A 14,820-nucleotide genomic window follows, 5' to 3' on the forward strand; every position below is an offset into this window, starting at 1 on the left:
GTTTATATTTGTAATGATGTATCAATTAGTTATATGTTGAAAAATATAGAAATCTATGAAACTTACGTATCTGCTGGCCGTACTCACCTAAATGCCAATTTTAAATCAAAATGTTTATTTAAAGCTAACAAGGAATACTAACACAGCAATTTTAACTAAGCTTACTGATTGTTTATTCTAATTTGTTAACAGAAAAAAAAAGAGTTACTTAATAAAGTATAAGTATTAGGTATACAAAAATACAACTAACAACAATCTACATAGGCATAATAAAGAACTGTATTTGAAAACTAATAGTAAATGACTAAATACTAAACTAATTCATATAATAGGGATACAACCGACTGATCCTCTCTAAAGGAAGTTCATCTAAACAAAAATTAAATTAACTTTATTTTTACAAAGTAATATAAAAATTTGCATATAGTAAGTCATTTGTGCATATATATATATATATATATATATATATATATATATATATATATGTATATATATTAAATATAATAAAAATAGCTATTGAGCTATTGAAAAAAGAAAGTAACTAACTGATGTTGTTGGCTGACGCTATTTCACAACTTTGAGCATCTAAAACAGTGAAAGAAATATTCAAGTTATACATAAAAGTTTAGATAGTGGCCAAATAATAATTTAAAAACAGTTTAATAAATTTATATAAAGATAACTTATTTATTAGTTATAAATTATAATCTAAAGGCATTCCTTGTTAAATAAAGACAATGTTCAAACTTCAAGTTAGATATGATTCATAACTAATTTGATTCATATCTAATTTATATCATGAAAATGAAATGAAATACTATGTGAAACCTTTATTTTCTTTTTTCATTTTGACAAAATTTTTGCTTCTAAATGTAATATAAAAATTTAAGTCTTATTTTATTATTTACTGAAAATCGTTTTAATAAAACAATTGCTTTTAAATTTACAAATTTTTTAATCATATTTTCATTATAAAGTATCTAGGTTTATAATATCAATTTATGACATAAGTTAAATATTGCTAATAATATTAGTAATATGAATGTTATATATAAAAATAAAAATATAAAAATATAAATATAAAAATATAAATATAAAAATATAAATATAAAAATATAAATATAAAAATATAAATATAAAAATATAAATATAAAAATATAAATATAAAAATATAAATATAAAAATATAAATATAAAAATATAAATATAAAAATAATAATGGACCCCTCTGTCTCCCGCGCTAACATCAGGGAAAATGTAAATTAGGTTACAAAAGTGCAGCAAGAAATAGGATGACTTCTACATAGTATTTTTCAACGAAATTTGGCAGGTACATAGAAAAATGAATAACTTAAAAATAAAAATTAAATAGAAAAAAAAAAGACTTTATCCTGGACATTAATTTCACCACAGAAGTACGACCAAAACTTTGACATCAATAAACTCGTTAATATATCAATTGAGTATAATTAAAACCAAATCAAAAATAAGCTTTAACTATTCTTCTTTCTAAAAATAATCTGTGTTGATAAAGAATACTAAAAAGTTATTCCAGAATATATATATATATATATATATATATATATATATATATATATATATATATATATATATATATATATATATATATATATATATATATATATATATATATATATATATAATATCATTATCCACGATCACTGGTAATTTTTTTTTACTCTAATAACATCTGTCCAATATCATTTGAAAATTTAACAACTTCTTTTTACATCATTAGGAAGATGTAGCTATATCTATATCTATAAATATATAATTTTTCTCTAAATCCAATAAAATCTGCAAAAATTTTCTCCAGATGTAGAGACATCTGAAAAATATTTGTATATGTAGCTACGTCTGATTAAAATAATGCATTATTATTTAATTTTTTTTTTCCATATGTTATTACATCTGCAAAAAAATCCTATATGTAACTACATCTGGTTAAAATAATGCATTATTGGTTAATTTTTTTTCTCCAGATGTAATTACATCAGCTTACAATCATTAGCACATTTGCTGTTTAACGTTTAATTAGTTACATCTGTAAAGTAAACCTTTTTCTCAACAACTATTAGGGAGGAGGGCATCTAAAATTCTATATACTTTGTTAAACCATTTATTCATAATTTATTTTTTACTAAAGTTTTAAAAACAATTCAGATTTTGCTTTTTTTTTGTGGTTAGCCTTCTATTTCTATTTATAACATTTTAAATATATTAAAAACCTAAAAACTAAAGTTTTTCGGCATAATTTTTGCTTAAAAAGATATGCAATTTTATGTTAAATTTATGCAATTTAAATTTTGATCAGATAAATTTGAATTAAAGAAAATAAAAATGCATTAAACATTTGCTTTTACTTTACTCCACTAGAAAATACTTTGCAATTGATTTTGTAAACTAAATTTAGATACCGAATGGAATGAAAAAAAAAAATGTAACAAGAAGTAACTAACCAGTTTTAAACCAAAATTAAGAAACTTCTATAGAAGTTAGTTGACAAAATTTATCATCCAAAGTTTTTCTCAGGGTTGTTCTTGAACTTATCTTTAATGAAGTCAACAACAAATTTTCTTTTGGAAATTTTTATCAATTAAGATTCTGCTTAGTAGTGGAATCATTTTGTATATATACGCATTAAAGATCTTTTTTTTTTTTGACATCTTCACTTCCAACAAGGCTGCAAGCAACCACTATTAGAAGTTACTGGAAGAAAAAAGATGAAATTTATAGAGCAAGATAACGATTAGATAAATTCCCAGATAACGATTAGAAAAAGTCCAAAGAACTGATATTCAAGGAAAAATACTAGATGAATGAAAATTTTTGGAGCACTTAGAATGAGACTTAATTGAATGATAAGTAACACAAGAATGAATTTTAGTAGATTGCACAAGAGACACTAGCTTTTTAGAGCAGTGCTTATTACAGTATTTGTAAAAAAGAGAAAGAAAAGCAACATTACAACGATATGATAATGGTTGTAGGTTGGCTGTAAGAGCAGGACCAACAATGTTTGCAATGCATTTTTGCACCTTGTCTAAAAGAGAAAGGGCATCATTGAAAGATCTGCAACAGTATCATTGGAAGATATGGCAACAGTATTCTAAACAAGGACCAATTTGAGATTTATAAAGATAAAGAATAGGATTCTGAGTAAGAAAGTGGTGAGCACGATAGAGATGCAACCTTAGCAGATGCTAATTTTACAATTAATTTGATATATGGTTTCCAAGAAAGATCGGAAGTAAGAGTTAATCCTAGAAGATAAAGAGTAAATGACTCATCGAGTACATTATTGTTTATAAATATAGGAAGATCTAGATAATTGCGATAACAATTAGCTGGAAAAAATTGAGTTTTACCTGAGTTCACCAGCCACTGAGAGCTCCATGCTGTAGCAGATGTGAGATCCTTTTCAAGCTCAATTGCCCCCTCTTAGCAACCAGAGAGTGTTGGCTTCTTATCAAGACAAGAATAAATAGTAGTACCATCAGCAATCAATGCCACCTTTGATATCAGGCTTGGACAGGAATTGGTTGAAATCGAGCGCTATTGCTGACTACACAAATGATTTTATTTTTTGACAACTTGACTGTGGCTGTTTAGATGTTTTTTAAATATTTTAGAGATGCATTGAAAAAAAAACGCTCGCTAAACTTAAACTAGGAAGAATATTTAAAAAACAATAATAAAAAAAGAAAACAATTACAAATATATATATATATATATATATATATATATATATATATATATATATATATATATATATATATATATATATATATATATATATATATATATGTATATATCTATATATATATATATATATATATATATATATATATATATATATATATATGCACAAAAAAAAAAATAAAAAATCTCAAACTCGAAGTGAAATTTACTATTTGTTACGTTTTTAATTGCGCTTTAAATAAATTATTTAAAACTTATCTTTTAAAACGTTTTATTAAAGTTACGCCAAATGCTTTTACAAACTACATCTAATGATTATTTAATGAATGAACAAACATTATTTAAATTATTAAAATGTGTTAAATATATTATTTTAAATTAATAAAAAAAAAATAGTTTAAAAAATAACTTGGTCTAGTAATTTTTTATAATTTCATGCTCTGATTAGTTATTCAAGTTAAAAAAAATTTTTAAACAATTCTTTGTCATAATATAAGCAAAAAAAAATAAAGCAATTAAATCATTCCATTGCAACGGAATATTTAGTTTAGCTTTTTCATAATTTAAAGTAACTTAAAAAATTATCGTTCAAAAGATTTTTAGAAAGACAAGCAAAAATAGTTTCAAACGTTTAAATTTATCATAAAAAATACGTGCCTACATAAAAAAAAATTAAATATATTATTTGTTAATTTATCCAGAATGCGTTTATTTTAAACATTTGCCATAAATAATTTATTTTATTTCAAGCCTTCGCATAAATGAAAAACTTTAGAAAGGATCAAAGAATAAAAGTTATTCATAACGTAACATTTTTTTAAAACAGCATTTAAAATGTTAAAACATCAAAATCGCCAAGGTCAAATTGTGAAGGAAAAAAATTATAAGCAAGGTCAGTTAAAGGGTGTGATCGTACACCATTTCTGTCCGAGTCTGGAGGTGAGAAATTCTGGAAGATTGTTAATGTATATTAAAAAGAGTATAGGGCCAAGAATACAATCTTGAGAAACTCCTGAAGTTACAAGATATAAAGAAGAGTGCTGTCCATTGAGGACAACTTTTATACTACGATTGGAAGGAAAGGATTCAATAATCTTCAAGATGATACCTGATACACCATAAAAAGAAAGCTTATGGAGTAGACCAGATTATCAAACTTTATTAAAGGCTTTAGAAATGTCTTGATTGGAATTTGCTGCAGTACAATAAGAGGAAAACCATGGAGAAAAGGTCACTAAGCCAGCAACCACCATTCTTCAGGTATATTAAATGTTAACAGCATTTTTATGAGACTTCTTAATTTAGTCTGCAAGTTTTTTTAACAGTATACAGGAATTAAATGCTTAAAAAATGTATAAAATCTTCTAAACTATACACAAAAAAAAAACTGGTTTGCACATACATAATAAACTTGTTTATGATAAAATAACTTCTTCTGTGTCTAAACTGCCATAGGATTGTGGGAAACTTTATGGAAATTTTCATTTAAGTCTTTGGATTTTTTATTTAAAGTTTTTTACGAAACTTCTTGGATTCAGGCTGGCATGGGATTAATTATTCCTTTTCGACAATTCCAAGTCAAGCCACACTCTTGGTTTTCCAACCTCCATGGTTTTCCTCTAATTGTGCTCTGTAAATTCCAATCATAATGATTACTTTAATCTATCAGCAAAAAAACTCTCCAGAAAACAGATGTCTGTTTACTATAGTTAGAAACCATTGTAAAAGATAAGAATTCTCATCAATATCATCTCTTGACTCTACTTGCTGCATTCTACCTGATGTAGCCAAAAACAAGTTAATCCATTGCCTGACCTTTGTATGACTCTAGCTTCTGTATCTAAAATGATATCCTGTCTAGACAAGATAACATACCTGATATAGTCTGTTATTATGACAACTTTGTTTTACTTTTATTTTTTGACTCTCTTTATTAATTCTAATTACAACTTTTATACAAAAACAAAAATTCTCGAGGGCGTAATTATATACAAAAATAGCTTATGACTTGACTAATAAATTACATCAATTAACTTTAATAATATTATGACAAGAATTTTATAAATGTAACAAAGTTTTATAATGATCAGCTATTATTACATCACCCCAAGAACTGAAGTTCTTAAGTAACATAGTCATTTAATTATGTCGGCTTTCTCCTTTCTCTGGTTGATCATCTGATCGCTGGTAATAAATTATCGACGATTTCTCTGCCGTCAGCTTCCTCCTCAGTGTCAACAACTGTTTCTTCGGTTCCTTCCTCTCGTGCAGCAAAAATGTCTAAATCTTCTAAATCACTTTCATCACTGTCAACCTCTTCACTGATAACAATTTTTCTTGAAGCGTTTGAAGAATTTGAGGCAGGAGCTATTCTCACGTCTCGCACATATCTTGGTACACCATCAATTTCAATATTTGTGTTTGTGAGTATGTCAGTTACAGTACCAATTTTCCAAACTGAAGTGCACTTTGCATCTGAGGGGCGAACATAAACTTTTTCTCCAATTCTATAAGTTTTCATAACTTGTTGTGATCTTTCCTGAGTTTCAGTGTTTTTCTCCTCTTGAATTGGTAGACGCCAAACGTACTTATTTTTTTGAGAAGCAGGTGCAGATTCCTTGTTTGTTCCCACTGTTGGTGTTGCATTGCACCAAAATACTAACGGACATATTTGTGCCCTCGCAGCTGTTCCTTTTACTGTGCGGTGGTTACGCTCCACAATCCCATTTCCTGATGGTCTAAATGCACATCTATACTTCTTTTTTACACACCATTTTTCACATATATTTGAAAATTCACTGGATTTAAACACCGCTCCATTATCCATCAACAGTTCTTGCGGTAGAACATGCTCCCTAAATACGGATTCCAATAGACTTACTACATTTTTGGTATCTTCGCGAGGCAACTTTCTCCAAATTGCAAACCGACTTGGTCCACAGTCAATCATTGTTAAATATGGCGACCCTTTATGAGTCACATCACAAGCAATTCGATACCATGTGTCTGGTACATCTAGCACTCCATTTTCCCATTTTATCGGCGCTGGATCAATTGAATTACATTGACAACATTTGCGAACACATTCTTCAACATCTTTTCTTAATACATGCAGAAGTCTTCGTTGCACTGTAAACATTGTCCGATTAACGCCAAAATGATGCTTTGAGTGACAATTACGAATTTCTTCAGCAATACTTACTCCACATAGCTCTTTAGTATTTTTTTGTGAAAGCTCATTTAACCAAGTCTTTGGAACTCTTGTCAACACATCAGCTTTGTTTTTGGAGGACGGAACCCATTTTAACGTGATGTTTATATTATATTCATTTATTAAGTCTTGCAATAGAGAAAGTCTTTTTTTAATAAGCATTTCTGATAATGCATTTGATCGAATCCTATGACTTTCAGTCAGCATACTTTTTAGCCATCCATGAACTGTTACTGAATCAGTGAACACTGACAAATTCTTTATATCCTACTTAGCAGTTAGGTTTATCTCACGCACCACAGCATTTAATTTAGCAATATTATTATGCATAACATCAATTATACTTCGAAGCCAGGCTGCATCCTCAATTATTACGCCATCGTATTCTATAGCAACCCCTATTGCCATGCTGCTAGCATCACACCACAATGTTTCTCCATTTTGAATCCCTTTAGCATTCCATTTCAGCATAGCATTTCCTTGACTATGACGTTTTATAAAACTGCAGGCAATTCTAAGTCACCCTCCAACAAGATAGTGACCTAATAAGTGTCCACATATTGAAAAAAGTTTCTTTCGTGTTACTTTTTCAGTTTTGATATCTTGTGACTTTGGAATGATGTTTCCACGTTTCCAAGCTCCTTTTTTTCATTTCTAAACAGTTGCAATCCCAACACTCGTGCAGTATCACATTGCACCGGCTCTTTTGTTACCAATCCTTAACACGCTAAATGATTTACGACCTTTTCAACTGATGTCTTTTCCAAATTAACAATTATGTCGTCAATGTAGTGGTCAGTTGTTTCACTAATACCTGTATTGAGATTCAACACACTGCCTAAGACTGAAGACATTTTTGGGGCAGAATTTAACCCAAAACCAAGACGTGTAAGATAGTATTTTTCTCCTTTGTAGACTATTTTCTGATGCTCCCACAAACTTGGATCGATATGTATTTGCATATAGGCGCATCTAAGATCACCAACAGTTCTCCATTTTCTAACTTTTTCATCACATGCATCACTTGAGGCATCATGTGAATTAATATACTGATTCAATTCGTAAAAATCCAGAACAGGTCGTATTTTTCCTTTATTTTCCTGCTCAACAGCCATTAACGGGACAATCCCTTTTGTACTTTTTTCTTCTTTGTTGCATGGTTTCAACCAGCCATTTTTTACCCATAAGTCCATCTCGTCGTTAAATTGATGTAACAACTGGGGTTTTACCTTGTACTGCGCAACAGAATTTCTCAGTTTTGGTTGACCTTGTTTGCATTTATATTTAGCAGTCCACTTAGTACCATCAAAATAAGCATCAAAATCCTTGTCCTTTATACCAACAGCATTTTTCTCTGCATGAATTGAAACAAAACCAAATTCAGTTTTTCCTTTGTACAAATGTACTCCTCCATAGCGATTAATGACATCCATACCAATAATAGCATCAATACCGTTGACAACACTTTTCAGAATCATTACTGATATTTTGAGCTTTTTTCCTTCAATAATCAATGTTACTGTAGCTTCTCCCTCTGTTTTCACAAATTCTCCATTAACAGCCAACACTATTAGTTCATTTCTTCTGATACGAACACCGGCTTTCTGAGCCATGTTGTTTGAAATAATAGTTCGAGTACATTCGCTGTCAACCAGTGCTTTTCCAGCAAAAGTGTTCACTTGCACAGTGCATATTGGAAGCGCCGTTAGTTGTTTAGGGAAACAGCTGGCGCTCGCGATTCCCCATTTGAGTTTCCCTGATGCAACGAACAAAATCTTGCAATGTGTCCAGATTCTTCACATCTAAAGCATTTTATTCCATTATTAACAATTTGTTTCTTCGAAAAACAGATTCTGGCAACATATCCAGGCTTGCAACACTTGTAGCAGTTAAAATCAGTAGCGGATGGTTTTTTAAGATGTTTATAGAAACCAGAAATTGTTGTTGAAACATACTTTTTTGTTTGTTTTTTCCGTCATGAGTACTCGTGCATGGTTTAATGCATCCTGTAACCTGATCTTAAATATTTTCACTTGTGCTCGTAGCTGCTTTGAAATTTCACCCGGCAATCCAGTTATGAAAGCTCTTAGCAATAATTCTTCACTTTCAATGTTGGCCAAACCCATAAGTTGACGTAAACTGGCCAAATACACATCAACAGATTCACTGTCATTCCATCTCCGAACTGCTCGTAAGCTTAAAAACCATCGACTGCAAATGCATCTAGCAGAGCTTTTTCAATGTCCGCAGCGGCGGTTTTTTGGCTCTCCCCAAGTTGCTCATATAATGCGAACGCACTGCCTTCAGGAAACAGCGGAATGATCAATGAAAGATTGCCCATATTTTGCAGCTCTCCCACCAGTTTGATCTTTTTTAGCCACACTACAACATTTCCAGATCCATCAAATTTTCCAATCATTATTGCCATAGATGCCATACTGCCGAAATAGCTTGTTATTACGACAACTTTGTTTTACTTTTATTTTTTGACTTTCTTTATTAAATTCTATTTACAACTTTTATATAGAAATAAAAATTCTCGAGGGCGTAATTATATACAAAAATAGCTTATGACTTGACTAATAAATTACATCAATTAACTTTAATAATATTATGACAAGAATTTTATAAACGTAACAATAAAATTTTATAACGATCAGCTATTATCAAATAGTCTTGCAGAAGTATTCTTCAGAACTGTCGTCTATACTTTCAAAACTATTTAAGAAGTTTAACATTATTTTTTACCATCATAAGCAAGGTTTTTGAGTCTTTGCTTAGCAAACACTTAATCTCTTATCTTGAATCTAATAACTTTCTGATTGTGGTATTTTCGCTGATGATACTAGCGTTTATTCTTATCTTGATAAGTAGCCAACACCCTCTGATTGCTTGGAAGGGATCTTTGATCTTGAAAAGGTTCACACTTCTGCTATAGCATGGGGCTCTCGGTGGCTGGTAAACTTCAACTCAGATAAAAGTCAATTTTTCAAAATTAGCATCTGCTAAGGTTGCACTCTTTATTGTGCTCGCCATATTCTTAGTCAGGATTCTTTTCCTAATCTCTGTATCCGTCCTTGTATAGAATACTGTTGCCATATCTGGAGCAGATCTTCCAATGATGCTCTTTCTCTTTTAGACAAGGTGCAAAAATGCATTGCAAACATAGTTGGACCTACTCTTGCAGCCAACTTCCAACCATTATCACATTGTCTTAATGTTGCTTCTCTTTCTCTTTACTATAAATAATATAATGGGCACTGCTCTGAAGAGCTAGTGTCTCTTGTGCCATTTACAAAAATTCATTCTCATGTTACTTGTCATTCAATTAATTCTTATCTTTTTACTGTGACTGTTCTTAAGTGCTCTAAAAATTCTTATTACTCTAGTTTTTTTCCTCAAACATCAATACTTTGGAATTTCTTTATCTTGTTTTTCTGATTCATATAACTTGGAATTTTTTAAGTTGTCTTTAAATCATTACTTTGCTCTATAAATTTGATCTTTTCTCTTTCAATAACTTTTAACTCTAATAGTGGTTGCTTGCAGCCTTGTTGGAAGGAAAGATGTTGAAAAATAATAATAATTGCTTTATGAGAAAAAAACCATGTAATAGGATTGTTTTTGAGTAACCAAAAATTAAAATTTTTATTTTACCAGGCTTCAAACAAAATACTCCAAATTTTACAATGAATCTTATTAAAATATATTCCTATTCATAGTGAAATTAATATCATAAATATTTAAGGTTGTTGGAGATGTTGTTTAAAACATTCCTATTTTATTGTTTGTTTCGCTCAACAAGAAAAAATTTTTAACTTAAGTGTCCGTGTTTGTATTTAACGTTTCCAATGTTCCTGTTTGCATCTTATATTAAATATTAAAAATATCTTGGATTTCCTGATTTTTTTTCCTACTATTTTTTGTGCATAATTTGGTTATAAATCAACTTTAAATAGTTTATTTGAAAGATCTCACTTATTGCAAACCGAAAGTATTATTGTTATTCTATTATATTCAATGAAAAAAGCAAGATTTTTATATTAAAAATTGAGGTAGCAAAAAGAAATTAAAGTTAAGAACTTTTTATAACAATGTTATGAAAAGTTATTATAGAAAAGTTTATGAAAATTATTTTTCAGTTGTTTTTTTTAATACTCTTCATGTCTTTTTTATACGACAGCACTTTTTTTATATAAAGTTATAAAAATTAGCAATATTGTAGAGATTTAAATAATGCAGCTATGTTATTTGTATGACTGCTTTACATAAATTTAAAAAATTTATATATATATATGTAAATGGATGTTTTATATTTTAATTTGTACAAAAAAAACCTATTTAACTTTTGGTAAAACTAAGCCAAGAGCTGCTTTAACTCCTTAAATAAAAATAAATATTCTTTTACTCAAAATAAAAAATAAAACATACTATATAAAAACAAGATAAAAATAAAAACCATTCTAAAAGATATAATTACGAAAAGCCAATATTGGGACTATCATTTTCATTGTTTTGTTTTTTCAACCTTTTTTTGCAAGATCCTCCTCTTCTGTTATCGTTTTTATATGTTTTCAAGGCGACTTTATTTGAAAAAGAGTTATATGGTATCCAAATTTAACAAAATTAGAATATTCAAATAATCACATTTTCAACTTTGAAAATGACTACATTAACACATATTAATAGCACATTATCTGGCAAAAAGTTTAATAGAACTTCCTCCATTACATTATCTATGAATAGTTAACCATTTATTGAATTACTGGTTTCCGAAGGAATTTTGTAGTCAATTTAAAAATCTCTTTTATCTCAATTCTTTAGTAATTTAGTCAGATTGCTGAAAATGCTTTTCATTTGTTATATAGACAACAATCCATTAAATATGTTTGAGTAAAACAATGTGTAATAATAAACAATTACAAAATAAATCTGTTTAATACATTTTTTTTGGTTATATTAACCATGAGCAAAGCTAGGTTTTTTCAAACCGAGACGAGACTGAGACGAGAAGTTAGTACTTCTCGTGAGACCGAGAACGAGACAAGAAATTTAACAATTTTTGAAAACAAATTTATTAAAATCCAAGTAAAAATAAATGTAAACATGGTTTTGACAAATAGACACAAATGACATTTGTCAAATGTAAACAACTTTATCAAATATTAATTTAGAATTTTTTTGCCAAACCTTTCCAACAAGACAATATTTTCTCTGATTAAGATGATTTGTTCTACTTTTTCTGGGTGTAAGTTGTGTCTGGATGATCGGACGACATTTCGACCTGAGCTAAAAACTCTCTCTGGTTTAGTTGAACTTGCTGGAATAGCTAAAATTTGTCTAGCTAATAAAGAGAGTTCTGGCAATGTATTTGAATGCAATTTCCACCAATCAAGAATCGGAAAGTCTTTTTTGGCATCAGAGAGATATTCATACTGGCACATTTCGCTCAAATAGGATTCAGTTCAGATGTTGGCTCTTGGGTTTCAAGTCTGACGTTTAACTTGCGCTTCAGTTTTGAATTAGGGGACAAATCTGCTGAAAGGACTCTGGCAACAGGTTGGCACTTAACATTATTAACCTTATCTTTATCAACATTATCAACACTATCCTTAACCTATGAGGCTAACCATTCTTTTGTTGTTTGAATTTTTTTGAAGAGCTTCAAGCGAAGTCCCTTTAAAGCAAGATTTAAGTAGTTTGCTGCAGCACTCAATAACTTTCCAGTGTGACAAAGAGAAAATCTTTTCTCAATGCAGCTTTTCAAGTTTTTTGCATACAAGACACCGTAGCCATTTTTTCCATTCGTCTCAATAAATTGATCAATTTTGTCATGGATTAAATAAAGAGAATCAGCGACAGTGTTAATTTTTGGAATAGACTCAGCCGACCACGTTTCCGACCACTGCTCCCTTAATTGATTTCCACTGTAATGCACTGATGGTCTTTGAATAAATAATTTCTTCATTTGCACATAAGCTGATAATTGCACTCTTTAGATGTAGGACAGAAGCCATGCAATCCAGCTCACTATTTGTGCCAAGATTGTGCACATCTTGTGCCAAGATTGGCGTAACTGTCTAAATTTGATTCCTTAAGCGTCTGATTCTGATTCAAGCAACTCAGCTGCAACTGTTGAGTTAAAGAAGCCAAATCTTTGCATGTTTGCAACGCATCATCCATTCCAGCAGTCATTCCAAATGAGTCTCGAACTGCACATTGCAAAATATGATTGTTGCACAAGTATTGGTCAAGGCGCTTTGACAATTTGACTGCAAGTTTCATGTTTCTTGCCTGGTCGTTCACGCAGTACATTGGCAAATCAGCAGGCAAATTTAGTTCTTCTAAGAAAGAATCCAGCTTTCTTTCAATTTAGATACCTGTGTGTCTGCCTGGGAACTGTTGGACATGGGGTGTCCAGTGATGTAGTTTCCAATTTTTGACAATACCATGAAAAGTCCAAGAGATGTAGCTGTCCTGAGCTCTCGAAGTCCAAAGGTCAGAATTAAATGCAGCACTTTTAAAATTTGGCGTAATCTCCGTTATTATGCTCTTTATTCCAGCTTGAACTTCTCTTGACCGAATTGAAAGCTTTCTTGAATATGTTGTTCTGTGATGAAGACTCAGTTTAGGGTTTGCAATGTCAAACAATTTCTTGAAACCTCTTCCTTCGACTGCTGAAAAGGATGTCAGATCAGTGCAAAAGTAATCCAGCATTGCAGAGTCAAACTGTTTTTGAATGGAATTGTCTTTGTCATATTTAGACTTTGTTTCAAGCATTTCGTCCATGGTTCGTTGTTTCTTCTTAGGAGGAGGAAGAAAAGAGTCTCGTTCTACTTCTCGCGAGAATTTTCTATTTCTCAATTCTCACGAGAAGTCCTATTTCTCACGAGAAACGAGACGAGATCTCGCTCATGGTTAGGTTATATGACTATAAACTGAATTTAATAAGATAATCTAGAAAAAATTTCTAAATAATAATTGCTCAATAGAAGTGGATAACCATACTATTACAGAATGTACTGATTGAAAGTATTTTCATAGTAATTGTTTTGTAATTGATGAAGCTGTTCAGAAAAACATTGCATTTATCATAAATATGTATTTAATGGATTTTTAAAACAAATATAATTGACCATATAGTTATTAATAATAAGAATTATATTAATGATTTAAATTTTTAATAATAATAATAACAAATAATAACTATACAATATAAATTTTTTGGTAAATATCATAATGATATAAACAATCAACATTGGTAATGTAAGAGCTATATTAATATAGGTAATAGCAGATTTAGCAGATAAAATATAAACTCTTATAATAATAGTACAAGTAATATTTTATATAAAAATAATGGACTTGATATATGAAATAAAACAAAATATAATTTAAGAATTTAAAAACTAAATGATGAAAACAAAATTAAAAGCAAAAAGATAAACTGTCGATGTAATAAGTATGATTTTTGTGTATTAAGTAAAAACATGTAAAAAAAATGAATAAGTATGTAATAGCATATATGTATTAGCAATGTAATAAAAATGTAATAAATGAGAATATACAAAATAAAAAAAGAACAACTTTTAAATATTAAATATATATACACATTGTAATTTAGTAATCGGTTCACATAAACTCTTCCATTATATTATCTAAGCATTTGATGCATTCCTAATTCAAGTATAGTTGAATATATTACTTACTTTCTTGTTGTATGCGGAAGCAGTCAAATTACGTCTTTGACTAACAGAATCGTATTTTATGCTGCAAAAATCATTTATAAACAGTTCAACTTCGCTGCAACTCTTAAACATTTTTCGAAAAACTAGATTAGCCATTTATTTATTTGTTATCAAACCCACGTGCACTTGCAAACGGAAA

At 29.5% G+C, this 14,820-nt stretch overlaps 1 protein-coding gene across 1 annotated transcript; it reads right to left on the reverse strand.

The window, feature by feature from the left end:
• Positions 1-5,895: 5,895 nt before the first annotated feature.
• On the reverse strand, positions 5,896-7,404 carry LOC136078924 (uncharacterized). Its single transcript, XM_065794733.1, has 2 exons — positions 7,227-7,404; positions 5,896-7,166 (listed from the first exon to the last, which is right to left on the reverse strand). Exons 1-2 carry the CDS (start codon positions 7,402-7,404, stop codon positions 5,896-5,898), a joined length of 1,449 nt encoding a protein of 482 aa, XP_065650805.1.
• Positions 7,405-14,820: the final 7,416 nt, after the last annotated feature.

This window comes from Hydra vulgaris, chromosome 04, assembly GCF_038396675.1.
Source record: "Hydra vulgaris chromosome 04, alternate assembly HydraT2T_AEP".
NCBI classification, from domain to species: Eukaryota; Metazoa; Cnidaria; class Hydrozoa; order Anthoathecata; family Hydridae; genus Hydra; species Hydra vulgaris.